The sequence below is a fragment of the Rattus norvegicus genome, chromosome 1 (assembly GCF_021556685.1).
Source record: "Rattus norvegicus strain SHRSP/BbbUtx chromosome 1, alternate assembly SHRSP_T2T, whole genome shotgun sequence".
Lineage (NCBI taxonomy): Eukaryota > Metazoa > Chordata > Mammalia > Rodentia > Muridae > Rattus > Rattus norvegicus.
In genome coordinates, this window is record NC_141534.1 from 174,544,690 (window position 1) to 174,561,781 (window position 17,092).

At 40.6% G+C, this 17,092-nt stretch overlaps 1 protein-coding gene across 1 annotated transcript; it reads right to left on the minus strand.

Moving 5' to 3' along the window:
- Window positions 1–3,870: 3,870 nt before the first annotated feature.
- Cdv3l1 (carnitine deficiency-associated gene expressed in ventricle 3 like 1) lies at window positions 3,871–5,906 on the minus strand. Its single transcript, XM_087601370.1, has one exon. It carries the CDS (start codon window positions 5,904–5,906, stop codon window positions 5,565–5,567), a length of 342 nt encoding a protein of 113 aa, XP_087457496.1. The 3' UTR covers window positions 3,871–5,564.
- Between the last annotated feature and the right edge of the window lie 11,186 nt (window positions 5,907–17,092).

Here is a 17,092-nt window from a genome sequence, read left to right on the forward strand (position 1 = left end):
CCTTTGTTTTCCTTCAGCTGTGTTATTGTACCAGCTAAGACTTCAAGTCCTATATTAAAAAGGTATGGAAAGAGCAGACAACCTTGTCTTGTTCCTGATCGTAGTGGAATTGATTTGAGTTTTTATCTATTTCATTTGATGTTGGCTACAGGCTTGCAGTAAACTGCCTTTATCACTAATATCTTTAGCATTTTTTAATCATAAAGGGGAATTGGCTTTTGTCAAAGCATTTAATGAGATGATTATGTGAGTTTTTCTTTCAATTTGTTTATATGATGTATTACATTGGCTGATTTTAATATGTTGAACCATCTTTGATTAGTTCTTGCCATTTACTTGTTTTGGGTGTGATTTTTTTCTCTTTGTTCTGGAGGTTTCAGGTAGAAGGCTGATAAATTACTAGTTAGAGATCTCTTCATTTTTTAAAAACACTTAGTGCTATGAATTTGCTTCTTAGAACCACCTTCATTGTGCCTCATACATTTGGGTACATTTAGATTCATTTCACTTCTAGAAAGTCTTTGACTTATTTTCTAATTTCTGTTTTGACCCAGTTTTTTGTTCAGTAGAGGGTTATTCACTCTCTATGAGTTTGTAAGGTTTTATCATTTTTGTTATTATTGATGTCCAGCTTTAATTCATGGTGGTTAGATAGAATGTAGGATGCTGTCTTTATTAGGGTTTTATAGCTGTGAAAAGACACCATGACCAAGGCAACTCTTATAAAGGAATACATTTAATTGGGGCTGGCTTACAGTTTCAGAGGTTTAGTCTGTTGTCATCATAGTGGGAAATATGGCAGTGTCCAGGAAGACACGGTGCTGGAGAAGGAGCTGATCTATAGGCAGCAGAAGGTGTGTCATACTGAGCATAGTTTGAGCATATATCACCTCAAAACCTGCCTCCACAATGACACACCTCCTTCAAGACTCCACTTTCAAGATTAACTACAACCATGAAAACACAAGAAATGAATAATCTCAGTCCAGCAAAGTAAATATAAAAAGTCAAAATAAAGAAAGCAGCAGCAGAGAGAGAGAGAGAGAGAGAGAGAGAGAGAGAGAGAGAGAGAGAGAGAGAGAGAGAGAGAAAATTAACAAGAATCAACAATCATTGGCCATTGATATATCTTAACATCATGGACTGAGTTCCTAATAAAGAGATGCAGACTAACAAGAATGGATGTGATAACAAGATTTATCTTTCTGGTGTATCAAAGAAACATACCTTAACATCAAGGATAAACTTCATTTCAGGGTAAAGGTAATTAACCATCAATGACACGCCTCCTTCAAGACTCTACTGTCTCCTAAGACTGCCACTTTCAAGACCAAGCATTCAAACACATTACTCTATGGAGGCCATATCTGTTCAAACCACCACAGATATTATTTTTATTTTCTTGTGTTTATTGAGACTTGCTTTGTACCTAATTATGTGGTAAATTTTGAAGGAGGTTCTATGAGGTGTTAAGGAGGTATATTCTTTTGTGTTTGGGTGAAATGTTTTGTAAGTATCTGTTAAGTCCTTTAGCTCCAGCATCTCTCTGCTTAGTTTTTGTCTGGATGACCTGTCTATTGGTGAGAATTGGGTACTGAAGTCTCTCACTATCAGTGTTTGAGGGAAAAATATGTGATATAATCTGTAGTAATTATTCTTTGTGAAGTTTGGTGCACTTGTGTTTGGGGTATAGATATCAAGAATTGAAATGTCCTTTTGATGCATTTTTTTCCTTGATGAGCATATAGCATCTTTACAGTTTTGATGGTTTTGGTTTGAAGTCTATTTGGTTAGATATTAAAATGGCTATTTAAGCTTTTTTATTAGGTCTAGTAGTTTGGAATATCTTTTCTCTAAACTTTACCCTGAAATGAAGTTTATCCTTGATGTTAAGGTATGTTTCTTTGATACACCAGAAGGATCAATCTTGTTATCACATCCATTTTTTTTCTCTTTTTTCGGAGCTGGGGACCGAACCCAGGGCCTTGCGCTTGCTAGGCAAGCGCTTTACCACTGAGCTAAATCCCCAACCCCTATCACATCCAATCTTATTAGTCTGCATCTCTTTATTAGGAACTGAATCCATGATGTTAAGATATATCAATGATCAATGATTGTTGATTCCTGTTAATTTGCACTCTCTCTCTCTCTCTCTCTCTCTCGCTCTCTCGCTCTCTCTCTCTCCATCTCCCTCTCCCTCTCCCTCTCCCTCTCCCTCTCTCTCTCTCTCTCTCCCTCTCTCTCTCTCTGTCTCTCTCTCTCTGTCTCTCTCTCTCTCTGTCTCTCTCTCTCTCTCTCTCTGTCTCTCTCTCTCTCTCTGTGTGTGTGTGTGTGTGTGTTGCTTTCTTTATTTTGACTTTTTATATTTACTTTGCTGGACTGAGAGTTTTCATTTCTTGTGTTTTCATGGTTGTAGTTAACCTGATAAGATTGGAGTTTTCCTTCTAGTACCTTCTATAGGGCTATAGGGCTGCATTTGTAGATAGGTATTGTTTAATTCTAGGTTTATTGTGGGTTCTCCATCTATAATGACTAGGGTTTTTCTGGGCTGGCATCTGTGGTTTCAGATTCTGCAGCACATCTGTCTTTTAAGAGTTTCCATAGAGAAGTCCATATGTAATTCTAATAGATCTGCCCTTATATGTTACTTTGTCTTTTTCCCTTGCAGATTTTTTTTTTGTAGGTTGACTGTCTATTCAATGTTAATGTTACAGAGTTCGTACACTGTCGGAACCATGCCTGAGAACCCAAAGAAAGAAATGGTGCAATGGACAGCCTCATCCACCCAGACAGTGTATTAAAACTTGATTCATATGCATTTTGATTTCACAATCTTAAAAAATTATAACAAGACTTGGAATTTACATCTGCTGCAGGTCTTCAGCGTTCCAGTACAGTATGCCATTAAACAAACCTCGTCATACATCTCTGTTTACTTCTTAAACCAGAACCCCGAACAGAATTTGTCTATGTGTGTGAAGCTGGGGTAAAGCATACATTAAGGGAAGATTGTGACTCAAGGTGTGAGATTACTTGTTAAGGTTTTCTGGTGCCCAAATTAAGCCTTCAGTATAACTAAGAATCTCAAGCTTCTAATCACCCACCCTCCTCCTGGCTGGCTCAGATCATGCCAACACTGTTGCCCAGAAGTGGCATACAGTCTGGTCAGGAGACACTGCTCTGCACCTCCTGCTTCCCACACTGCTGCACTAATCCACTAATCTGCAAGACATGCTCTCAAGCTGGGAAAACTTCACTCATTCCGGTTCTACTACTGTCAGTAGTGAGCGAGTCTGAACTGTGTTTGGCAAAGGGATTCATTTACAGAGAGAAACCTAGGCACCGCCATTATATCACACAGTCATAGCCAATGTAGAGTACGTGTACTGAACCATTTGCAGTAGCATGAAAGTAGGTAACTGGCAGTCTATTTCATTAGGTGGAAAGAAATCTAACTGTGACCTCTTCTAAGAGCCAAGTACCACTAGATCGTTACATTGTAATTACTAACAACAGAAGTGCTACATTACTGGCTATTCCCCTGACTCTCCAAGTGAATACAAACATACTCCCAAGGTGAATGATAAGAGCTGGCTAAACAATGAATGGATCTCCTGAATAGCCCATAACCTTAAAATATGGGGCACACATTGTATTTATCAGACACCATGCAAGATTCACAACTTGGTGGTTTTTGCTCCCGTTACTTTGAACTGTAAAAGCCAGGTCAGTGAAACACCCCTTCTGAGCAGACACCACACTCTGTCCACAGCAGTTCAATTTAGACCTGATTAGGAGGCTTGAGCAGCACCTGGAGTGGAGCGGATCCACTGTCCTTTATATGTATCTACAGCTACCTGGTTCCACCTAAGGATGGCAAATTCATAGGGCATCTCACAATTCCAATGCTTCTTTCAGACTATTTCACCACACAATATGCCCTCAAAGAACTTACTCCAAGTCAAAGCAAGGCCTTAATGTGGAACTGGACAAGCACTATCTGAATGAAAATGTATTCAAAGAAACAAGGCTACCCCCACCCGCTCCCCATTTGGTGGACCCAAGTTTGGTTGAATTAAATCCATAGTTACCTCATACAACTAAAAACTTAAATTATAAATCATAAGCCCCACACAGATGATCCAAACACATCATTTCTGACAGCGGCTTGTTCCAGGAAGTCTAACAGCCACAGCCTATAGAATATTCCTTAGGATGGGGCACAGAACAGGTTATTAAGGTCACTTAACTCTTCTGTTTTTACAGCGGATCAGAACCCAGATGGCTGACTTCTGAAGGCTTTCTGCTAGGAATCCAGTAGAGTTGGTTTCAAGGTTCACACAGACACTAATAGCTGTAACCTTATGTAGAAGTTGTGATCCACATGAAATCCACTATTTAAGTGCAGCAAATCTGAGGTAGTCAACCTTGCGAAGGCTCAGTATCTGAACATAAAGATGTTTGAAATGACCACTGGCTGCAGGTTTGGTTTTATACGCAGAGCAACTATGGAAACACTGTTGAATCTAATTCACAAATATTTAAGACAATGAAAACATCCCTAAATCCAAGACACATCAAGATCAGTCGTGACTCTTGAACTTCCATAGTGCAACAGGGACAGCCACTGGACCGAGGTCTTCAGTCAGCCACTGTAGATCCAGAAATCAAGACGCTGAATGGCTGTTCTTGGAGGTTGGCTGTGGTCTAGTTATCTTGGAAGGCTTAGCAAAGACCATTCCTTAACTGTACTGTGTGGGGCTGTACTTCTGATTCTCAAGCACAGCATACTGGTTGTCTAGCTCAAGTTTAAGGGCCTGATTTTTTGAAACCTCCTCCCTAACTCTATTTTTGTGTCTTACTACTTCAAAGCTCTTCTCCATTTCTTTATCCCTAAGGGAAAAGAAATGTAATCAGTAAATATTTCTTCGTCACTAGGGAATTTTGAAAGTATTCTTCCTCGAATTTAAAAAAAAAAGACCCTAAGAATAATCCTGGAGAGACAGGAAGGGAATACAAAAATCCTTATCAAACCATTAAGGCTTCAATTGAACAGAAAACATGTAATACTGTACTGAAGCTCTGAGGCCCCATCTTCTGAACAGAGTATTTGGGACCAACTTGAAGACAACCAGAGAGAAGCTGTATAATGACATTCCTTCTAAGACTCACTTCTAAGTTTTCGCAGTTAGTAGGTAATACGTCTTTATGCATAAGGGCAACAATTTCCTCATTCAAGTAATGTTCTCATCATTCAACGATTTCTCCTCCCCTTTGCTTTGGGGGAGTGGTCTGATTAGATCAGGTACAGAAGATGTGTGGCAAGTCACTGCTCTCCCAGAGTCCCCCCACATGTGAGGACAGAATGGGGAGCACGTCCAAGTAGAGGTCTAATTCAAGCCAGCTGTGCTCTCAGTGAGGCAAAGGCTGGGATTTAAAAACCACCCAAAAATTCGTCCATCTGATGCCATTTACATTTCTTCCCACTTTATTTACTTTTGAAAATCCATGTCCCTAACAAGATGTAGATGTGCCATATGTGGTCATTTAACTTCAGGCAGCATTCATTTTAAGTACCTGTTCCGGCTCTCTACATGCTTGGCAGTGGACTGCAGGGATGGGAACTGTGTGTCACTGTATATTTCTGGTGGTCCTTGTGGCGTTTTCCTTGTCGTGGTTAGCCTTGCCCCAGGAGGCCTGTATACACCACTAGGCATTGCTGGCTCCAGGGTTTCTGTAACTGTTACTGGAGCAGGAGGCGCTTGTACCAGAGCAGTTTTATTCCAGGGACCTGAAGATTTTTCTGCTCCACTCCCTTGCAGATTTTTAATATTCTTTCTTTGTTCTGTATATTTAGTGTATTGATTATCGTGTGCTGAGGGGTCTTTCTTTTCCGGTTCAATCATTTGGTGTTCTGTATACCCCTTATATATTTATAGGCAATGCCTACTTTAGGTTAGGGAAATTTTCCTCTACAATGTTGTCAAATATATTTTCTGGGCCTTTGAGCTCATAACTTTCTCTTTCTCTATTCTTATTATTCTTAGATTTGGTTCTTTTCTTAGTATGCCAGATTTCCTGGATCTTTTCCCCAGGAGAGTTTTAAATTGAACATTATTTTGTCTGATCTATTCTTCTATCTACTTCTTCAGAGATTGTCTTTTCCATTGCTTTTATTCTGTTGGTAAAATTTGCCTCTGTGTTTCCTGTTCAAATTTCTAAATTTTTCATTTCCAATTTTTCTTCAACTTGGGCTTTTTATTGATATATTCCCACTGTCAGGTCTTGAATTGTTTTATTCATTTCCTCCCATGGTTTCTATCTTCATAATTGTCTTTAAGAAATTTATTTGTTTCCTCTTTAACAATTTCTATTATATTCATAAAGGCTGGTTAAGGTCTTTTATTTGTGCTTCAAATATGTTGAAATATTCAGGGCCTGCTGCGGTAGAGTTGCTGGGCTCTAGTTTAGATATATTGTCCTGGGTAAATTGAGTATGCTTTTATGCTGGTGTCTAGGCATCTGAGATTGGGAAACTTGTAATTCTAGGTGGTGATACTGGTTTTTTTTTTGTTAGGTGGGTCTTTTGTTCCCTGATTTCTTTTTCTTCTCTTGAGTTTAGGAGAAAATAATGACTTTGCATTGTCCAGAGGGAAATCTTCTCTCGATAGTTGTAGCCACTTGGAGCTCCAGGTAAAATGCATTTATGGGTACTGAGACCTGAGCCTTAGAACTGGGGATGACCTGAACATGTTAAGGGGCTTCACAAGAGGGAGGGAATCTGGTTGTTCCACCAGGATCTGCTTAGTCTGGGAATGGGGGCAGGGAATGACAAAAGGGCATAGCGGAAAGTCTGTCAAAGAACTCAAAGATCTGGGAATGGCACTCGGGCTTTGGACTTGGAGGAGCAATGGAAGGGGAGGTGAGGATTGCAGTCAGCCTACCTGCTTTCCAGGCAAGAATGGACTATGAGTTCCCAGAAAGCACATGCTGGAGTTGGGTGCTGGGATAAAGCAATGCATGGAGGAAGAGTGGCTGGGAGGGAAGATCTGTGGAATACACTGGGCATTGGAGCAGAGGGGGAAAGAAGGATGCAGTAGATATTTCATTGTAGAGCTGGGGATGAGACTGGGGGATTTGATTTGGAGGAGCAGAGGGAGAGGTGAAGGTCTGAAGTTAGCCTACCAGCTTTCCTGACTGCACTTGCCTTCATTTTTCATGTGATGGTTTGTATCAGAGTTGTTCGGAGCCTGGGTCCTGGCAGCTTGAACAACATAGGCTTAGCCACCAAACCTCAACAGATCAATTGAAGAAACCACTAGTAATGATTGTGGCCACACCGGGAAGACAAATAGTGGGGCCCATATTTGGTTTAGGCTCCTGACGTGAGGTTAACACTCAAAAAGAAGACAAGAGGTTTGTATAACTAAAGCAGACTTGGTCAAGGTGTGGCACATTGTCTTAACTCCAGTTTTTCCTGCAAGATGATCTGACAAGTTGTCAGAACCATCAGAACTATGCCTCTTTCCCAACCTTTGTTCCTGAAAGAATGGTTACACAATGGGGCCCAGAGACAGATGCTAAATGATGCTTTGGGGAAAGGACCATAATTGGATCATGTGAGTTGAGATTTCAGGGTTGTCCTGCCTAGACTTTGTTAAAAACCAGTTTGGTTTTTGGCATGGTGAAAGAAACAGAAATAATAGGAAGTATATACCCTTTGTTCTGTTTTTCTTCCTGTGACTGGATCATCTGCATTGCTCTTTTCTAGCCAAATGCTTACTTGAAACCTTTTTAGGTTATTAATACAACAGACAAAAAGCACCACTTTAACCCCGACTAGTGAGCTCATGCACTCTGAACACGAGTCTGTTGAGTATCACATACACTTATACCATGGCCAGAACAAGTTCTTCCTTCAGGGTAGAAGTCTCCAAGATTTCTATTGAGGGCTGTGTGGGGAAAGGTTAGGGCTGCTTTGGTAAGCACTATGGGGAAGGTGACTCAGCAAAAATATTCCTTTAAGTCTTGTTGCCATGGAGATGCAGGGTGAAATATTCACAAGGGCATGGATGTATCTGGATGTTAGTGTGTCTTCAGCCCAGGCTCCAGGTGGTTGTCTCTTAAGTGGTGCAGTAAGCCAGGCAGGGTAGCATATGTGTGTAATTCTAGCATTCACTAGGTGGAGGCAGAAGAATTTCAAGACAAGGCCAGGTTGGAATACATAGTGAGTTTTAGGCCATCTTATGATACATAATAAGACTTCAAGAAAACCAAAACAAGGCTGGGATGGTTCAGTGGCTAAAGGTGTCTGCTACCAAGTCTGGTATCCTGAGTGCAATCTCTGGGATCCACATGGTATAAGAAGAGAATTGAATCCTACAAGTTTTTCTCTGACCATGATACATGCCCTGGCATATAGGTTTTTTTCTTCTCCTCTGTCTCTGTGTTGTTCTCTCTCTCTCTCTCTCTCTCTCTCTCTCTCTCTCTCTCTCTCTCTCTCATGAACATGCATATCCATGCACTCAGACACACAAACTAGGTAAACAAATGTAATAAACATATTAGGGGCTGGGGATTTAGCTCAGTGGTAGAGCGCTTACCTAGGAAGCGTAAGGCCCTGGGTTCGGTCCCCAGCTCCGAAAAAAAAGAACTAAAAAAAAAATATTAAAACAAACAAATGAAAGTGAAAAATCAAAGCTGAAGATGATAAGGTAAGATATGTTTAGGAGACTGAGGGGGTTGGATGCTTGACAGAAATAATTATGTCTCAGCTTCCTGATTGCAAACAGGACCAGAAAATCTTTTCTAATGAGTTTGGGGTTTGTGGGTTGTCACCCTTGACATATAATCTGTAGATTGAATATTGTGATGTATTTTATCTGCTAATTTAGCTCCTTAATCTGCATGTAAATAATTCTTGTGGTAAGGACTGAGGAGGGATAAATATTGTGGGGTTTATTGACTAGATCCTATTTTCCCAAGTAGGATGAGATCCTCAGAGGCTGTCAGGTTGTCCACCTTAGTCCTTGTTCTATTCATGGCCAATACTAATGCAGAAGCAAGAAGGAAACCAAAATCCTGAAATTCAAAATGGAGAACTTATTTCACACCAGAAGCAGGGATTCTAAATGTCGTGACAAAGCTTTTTACACAGGAACATTCATTTACTTCTTAAGAGAATTTTCTTAAAATGATTTAGAAGGTTTTCTACAGATACAGAACTTTTCTCTCTCTCTCTCTCTCTCTCTCTCTCTCTCTCTCTCTCTCTTTCTTTCTTTCTTTCTTTCTTTCTTTCCTTCTTTCTTTTTTTTTTTGAGATGGGGGTCTCTATGTGTAGCCCTGGTTAGCCTGAACCACCTACATCTTTCTTTCAAATGCTGGATCAAAGGAACACCATGCTTGGCAAGATGGTTCTTAGTCATCACAGCCGTCTACCCAGAGACTGCCTTTTTCAGGCTACTGGGTGACTTTGCCCCTAGAAGCATTGTGAGGGAGCAAACTGTTAAAGACCAGGTTATCTACCAGATACTTCCTTCCTTCAAAAGTAAAGCTATCACCTACTGCTCTCCACACTATCCCTGTGGTGAAGGGAACACAATACCCCAGTGTGCTTTAGAGGTAAAGATGGGATTTTTGAGTCATTATAGCTTGTTGGACTTCTTATCTACTTAAAGGCAAAGAATCCCTGTTGTTAAAGTAAAAGTAGTTCTATTCTAAAATTTGAGGCCAGCCTGATCTACATAGTGAGTTCTAGGCCAACAGATTTATCACCTTGCCCAAAGCTCTAGTTTAAGTGGATCAAGGACCTCAACATAAAACCAGATACACTGAATCTAGTAGAAGAGAAAGTGGGAAAGATCCTGGAGCTCATTGGCCAGGGTGAAATTTCTTGAACAGAAGACCAATGATCCAGGCTCTAGATCAACAATTGGTAAATGGGACCTCATGGAACTGAAAAGATTCTTTAAGGCAAAAGATACAGTCAGTAGGACAAATTGGCAACCTACAGATTGGAAAAGTGATTTTCACTAACCCTACATCTGATATAGGGCTAATATACAAAATATAAAAAGAACTCAAGAAACTAACCTCCAAAAAAACCAAATAACCCAATTAAAAATGGGGTACATAGCTAAACAGAGAATTCACAACAGAAGAGTCTTGAATGGCCAAGAAGCACTTAAAGAAATGTTCAAAGTCCTTAGTCATCAGAGAAATGCAAATCAAAATGATCTTGAGATTCTACCTTATATCAACCAATCAGGATGGCTAAGATCAAAGATTCAAGTGACAGCACATGCTGGCGAGGAAAGAGTAACACTCTTCCATTGCTAGTGGGATTGCAAACTGGTACAACCACTCTGGAAATCAATTTGGTGGTTCCTCAGAAAATTGGAAATAGTTCTACTGGAAGACTCAGCTGTACCACTCTTGGGTATATACCTAAAAGGTGTCCCACCATACCAGGAGCACATGTGCTCTACTGTGTTCATAACAGCCTTATTTGCAATAGCCAGAAGCTGGAAACAACCCAAATGTCCCTCAACCAAAGAATGGATACAGAAAACGTGGCTCATTTACACTATGGAATACTATTCAATTATTAAAAATGAGGAAAAATGAATTTTTCAGGTAAACTGATTGAACTAGAAAATATCCTGAGTGAGGTAACCCAGACCCAGAAGGACAGGCATGGTACATACTCATTGATAAGTGGCTATTTACCAAAAAGTACAGAATACCTAGGATACAGCTCACAGCTTGTAAGAAGTGTAACAAGCAGAATGGCCCAAGTGAGGATGCTTCAATTTCACTTAGAAGAGGGAAGAAAATAATCATGGGAGGCAGAGAAAAGGAGGAATCTGTGTGGGAGATGGGAGGGAGAAGGGAAAAGGGGAGTAGGATCAGACATGAGGTGGGGGCAGGAGAGAAGCCAGGGGGCCAGGAGAATGAATGGAAATATGCAGACTCAGGGGGAGGAAGATGGGGGAGCTCCATAAATGAACCAAGACCAGGGAGATGAGAGACTCTCAGGACTCAATGGGCATAACTTTAGTCAAAATGCCCAACAATGAGGAGAAGGAACTCGAAGAGTTCACCTCCAGTAGATAGACAGGGTCTCAAGTGGAGGGACAGGGTTCCAAACCCATAGTCAAAATTTCTGACCTAGAATTGTTGCTGTCTAAAATACCTACAGGTACAAAAATGGAGAAAAGACTAAAGGAAAGGCAGTTCAATGACTGGCCCAACTTGGGATCCATCCTGGGGTTGGGAGTGGGTAGGGAGTGTGTGGCACCAAGGCCTAACACTATTACTGATGCTATAATGTGCTTACAAATAGGAGCCTGGCATGATTCTCCTCTAAGAGGCCCTACCAGCAGCTGACTGAGACAGATGATGATACCTACACTCAACCATTGGACTGAAGTTGGGACCCCAATGGTTGAATTAAGGGAAGAATTGAAGAAGTTTAAGTGGAGGGACACCCCATTGGAAGACCAGCAGTCTCAACTAACCCAGACTCCAGGGAGTTCGCAGAGACTGCGCACCACCAACCAGTGGCATACAAAGGCTGTCTGAAGCCCTTGGCATATATGTAGCAGAGGATTGCCTGGTCTATGCCTCAGTGGGAGAAGATGTGTTTAATCTTTGAGAGACTTGAAGCTCCAGGGAAGGGGGAGATATGGTGGGAGGAAGCACCCTCTTGGAGGCAGGGGGAGGAGGAATTGGATGAGGAACTGTGGGAGAGGAGACCCGGGAAAGGGGCACACAATAGCTGGAATGTAAAATAAATAAATAAATAAATTAATTAATTAATTAAAATAAAATAAAAAGTCTTTTCTATCTTTAGCTCATGCCAGTTCTCCTGCATGCCTTTCCTTTTTGTTAACCTGGAGTTCTTCTAAGACACAGTGGAGATGGATGTCAAAGCCCAGCTGATGCCTTCCCTAACATTCTGAGACTGTGGGTTCATCATCTCAAAATCGGGGAGCAGTTGTACTCAGCTCTCAAATTAGATGTTTGAAACCAGAAAGCAGGTTAGTCTTTGTGTCTCCAGGACTAAGAGGGACCCTTTCAGGAAGATAACACACAATGATTGATGATTTCACAGGAGTTAGGGAAAGGATGGATAAACTACATGATCTATACTTAGAATGTAGATGGGACAAGAGAGGATGGTGTAGGAATCATGATGGTGTGGAGTTAGGGTTACCTTCTCTAGGGCATGCAGCTTATGGGAAGAGGAAAGACCACTAGTTTCAGTTGAATTAGCCAGCGAGAGCTGACTTCCAGCAGTTGTGTGACTGTGTCCCTCTGTAAGTGCACAAGCCTAGCTAGTCACTTCTCATCATTATGAAAAATCTAAGAAAATAGTTCAAGGTAAGAAGAATTATTTTGACCCATCATCCACCAGCTGTTTCTCCAGATACAACACATGAATTTTTGAGGGGTTTCTTATTTGACCCATAACAAAATCTTTGGTTCCTTTTTTAATTTTAATGTTTCATTTATTTATTCCGTGTGTGTGAGTGTGTGTGCGTGTGTGTGTGCGTGTGTGTGTGTGTGTGTGTGTGTGTGTGTGTGTGTATTAGAAATCAACTTTTAGGAGTTTTTTTTTATTTTTACCATGTGTGTCTGAGGGACTGTATTCAGGTCATCATTCTTGACAGAAGTGCTCTTATCTACTAAGCAATCTCGCCAGCCCATCCACTTTTCTAGGACATCAAGACAATTATCTTCACCTTTCATACCAGTGAAAGATATTTTAGAAGGAACAAAAGAAAAATCACACTAAAACATTGGGAATTTTTGAAGAGCTGAGAACTCAGGTACCAAGACCATGGAAAGAAAGCTTATCTCTCAGGCCTGAAAGTCAGCCATTCTGTGACCCTACATACCCAGGAAGCAGTCATCCCTTGGCGTCTCCCAGACAGACAGGCCAGATGAGCATGGGTGAGTTGATTGCACCAGCACAGATCAGCTAGATTTGTGGCACCAAGTCAAAGTCCACAGTGATGCTACAGAGGCTGGGCGGATAATTACACGCTTGATGGACCTTTTATGATAAGATAAAGATGTGTTAAGTATCCTCACTGATTGACAGAGGAATGTAAGGCTTGGGCTGCTTGACTTCTTCTGATGAGGAACCAACTTGCTGCTTCTGTATATGGCCCCACTCCTGCCTGCCTCCTCCTCCAGATTCAAATGACCCACCCAGCCCCAGGCAGAAGGTGAGGCTGGGGAGAGGTTCGTACGTGAGTGTTGCTGGTCCTGTGGACTTACAAGGAAATATAAGGGAGGCTCATCTAGTGGAAGGAAAAGGGCCTTTGTATTTCAGCATAAGCTAATCAACAATCTTGCATTTGGCCTTCAAATTTTAACTATACAAAAGAAAATGAAAGAAAGAAAGAAAGAAAGAAAGGAAGGAAGGAAGGAAGAAAAGAAAAGGAAAGAAAAGAAAAGAAAAGAAAAGAAAAGAAAAGAAAAGAAAAGAAAACTCTGCTAAAGTCCTGCATGCTACTCCCAAAACATCCAAGGCTCAACCTTGGTGAACATAGGAAACAGAAGCCAGTGAAACTTCAGCAGTTGCAGGGAAAAGCTAGCAGCCAAGGCAGCTGCATAGACGGAGGGTTTTGAGTTCTTTGACCTGGAGAACTTTAGTTAAATCATAGGTGGCTGCAATCTGCTGCAAGAAAGTAGGAGGACAAAGAATTTTAGATAAACCTTGATTAAAGTATACAGACGAGGTGACTTTCTCAAAACTTCTAGCATTGTGAAGAAAGAAAGCCACCCACCAGTTTAATGCTCACAATGAAAGTACAAACCAGTCCTCCCTGAAGCCCAGTCAGCTATAAGCAATGATTGTCTTCTCTCTGTGTGTTTTCATTTGGTTTCTACTCTTTTTTTATCTTTATTAACTTGGGTATTTCTTCTTTACATTTCGATTGTTTTTCCCTGTCCTGGTTTCCAGGCCAACATCCCTTCTAACCCCTCCCCCTTCCCTTCTCTCAGGAGAGATCCACATTCAGTTCCTGTCAGCCTCCACTTCTTTGCTTCATCCATCTTATCTAATTGGGTGGCTGTATATGTATGGGCCACATGTGGGGCAGGCTCTGAATGGGTGTTCCTTCTGCCTCTGTTCTGAACTTTGCCTCCCTATTCCCTGCCAAGGGTATTCTTGTTCCCCTTTTAAAGAAGGAGTGAAGCATTCACATTTTGGTCATCCTTCTTGAGTTTCATGTGTTCTGTGCATCTAGGGTAATTTCTACTCTTATAATGATGCCACAGTCTAGTCTGTTGGTAATTTATAAACAACAGAAGTTTGTATGGGTTATTAAAAATTCAAAAACATTTTTTAAGAAAATTAAAAAAAACTTTACTAATGATAAAAACACTAGCTAGTCTACTTTCCAAAAAGTATTTAAAAATATACATAATTGGGAATATATAAAATTGGGAATATAAAGAAGAAACTATTTCTAAAGTAAAAGGGGTTGACCAACAGGGATTGCTTTGTACAGATCAAGGCAATGAATAGGAAAATCTGAACAGAGTAGCTCTCCCTAGGAGATGAAAAATTATCCCCAATTGTGTGAAGAAAATTTTAAATACAAAGTTCTGCGTGTCAGAATGTAAAGTGCTTAAATAAATTGATGAAAAAACTCAGTGGGAAGGAAATTGAGACAATTATCTTTAAGCTTTCAAGGAATAGATCTTTTGTCTATGTAATTGCATGACATCATTATTATTTATATATTATTCTCATATATATTAATAACGTAGGGCATGGTTTACTTGTTTTGCACTATGAGTTATACACAAGCACAGGGACAGTTGCTGGGTCTTATTATTATAACTTACCCAGGATGGGTTGTTAGGGTGTGGAGTGATGTGAATAGGTGCTGTGATGGACAGGGATATGGGGTATGTGAGGAGGTGTCAAACAGCTACATGTGAGGCAATAGAAGCAGCAAACTTTTATTGATCCTCTTGGTGGGCTAAAGTTTGGTAGAGTTATCTATTGTTAATGTATTCAATTTCAAAAGAGGTTTGTGTCTTTTGAGCTAGCATTCTAGGCTTGGGCTTTGCAGGCTAACAGGTGGTAATTTAATCCAATAACTGTTGAATGACTCATTAGTTTGCATAAATATCCTGAGCTCATGGATTGCTCTGGGCATGGTCTCAGAGTTTACAAGGTTGAGGCACATTTGGTACTTGAACTGTGGAGAAGGCATAGGGGTGATGTAGGAGAAACATACCAATTCCAACAAGTAATAGGCCCACTTAGTCCTGAGTTATTGTAGTCTTCATAAAACCAATTTAAATGTTCAATGCGTCTGTATGCAGAGTGGAGAAGAGGCAGCAATGGAGCCTATAGAATGTGAACATATAGATGCATAGCCTTTCCTTCCAATTTAGTCATTTATTAGGTATCTTAGACTCCAATAAAGTATGACTGTTACGGACAAAGGTAGCTTTCAAGTATCTGCAAAGTAACCCAGGGAACTGTACCATATCCACATGTTAAAGGTGTTCCTTACAGCGAAGTTAGTGGGAAGCTAATGTATTGCTCAGCTAGGAGACCTCCATACTTAATATTTTAAGTTACCTTAGAATGTCATTAAGCTGGAGGGTTTCTGGTAACAGCAAGAGAGAGATTCATTATGAAGGGCTTCTTAGCTAGTGTTTTACTGTTGTGAACAAAAACCATGACGAAAGCAACTCTTACAAAGGACAATATTTAATTGGGGCTGGCTTACAGGTTCAGAGGTTCAGTCCATTATCATCAAGACAGGAGCATAGCAGCATGCAGGCAGGAATGGTGCTGGAGGAACTGAGAGGTCCACCTCTTATTCTGAAGGTGGCTAGGAGAAGTCAGGCTTCCAGGCTGGTAGGACAAGAGTATTATAGCCCACACTCACAGTGACACACCTATTCCAACAACAATGCCACTCCCTGGGCCAAGCATATATAAACCACCACAAAGGGGCTATAATTTTGCTCTGATTGACTGTTTGATGTCTGAGTTTATTCTAAGAGCCTGCTATTAGGGTTTTGTGGCAACTCTTCCTCTCTGCTCTTTGTGTGTTGATTATCTTATTTTAGTCATAAGGTTAGCCTAGCCTGATAGCTCTCTGATATTGTGGCCTAATCTGGAGTTATGACCGAGTTGTCAGAAACTTGCTTTCAGTGGGTAACAGATGAAGGGATCAGAGTTTCTCTTTGTCCCCTTGCTGAGGTTCTTACCTGTTTCACGTATGGAACTTAAATAGGACACGCGTACATTTTTTCTTATTCTTTTAATTTTTTGTAATGCTTGTATAAAGCAAGAAATTTATGAAGAAGATTTGAGCTCCATGAAAGAAAAGTCAGGAAAGCCCTTCATTGAAATTTGACTTCAGGGGCCATTTGCAGATTATTTAATTTTTATTTATGAAATTATTATTTGACACCTGCGTCTCTCTGGGCATCCTAATAGTTCATTGGAATAAAATCATGAATGTCTTGCTCATTGTTGTAATGTGACTTTAGAAAACACTGGTCTTGTTTAGGATGCTAAAATAGGCTTCCTAAATGTGCCCTCTGGTGGCCAATAGAAGAAAACACTGCATTCACGCTTTACTTGGGGCATCTTCTCCAGGTGAAGAGGTCAATGTCAAAGAAGTCAGAGGAAAAAGATTCAAGTTGCTCAAATCTCTTTTCCTTTTATGCTGCCTTTCCTCTCCACTTATTACTCTATGTAATAAGTGTAATAAGTGTAATAAGCTTTATGTGTTAAAGAATATCTAGAAACATCAGCAAATATGTAAACTAAAAACCTATGTGCTCCCCCCCCCCCAATCTATCAGAGTGGCAAATTATAAAGCTCCTCTCCCCTACCTCCGTGGTACTCTCACTAGTATATCTTCTATATGAAATACACATTACACCTGTGCTCATGGGTGTCACGGAGAAACCGAGTAAAAAAAGAAAGGACTAGCCCCTCTCAGTGCTTACTGGCATAAAAACATAGTATGCAGTGCAGAGTTCTTATGAATCAGGCTGTTACTTGATCAGAATGGACGCTCCTCACCAAACTTGGGAAAGA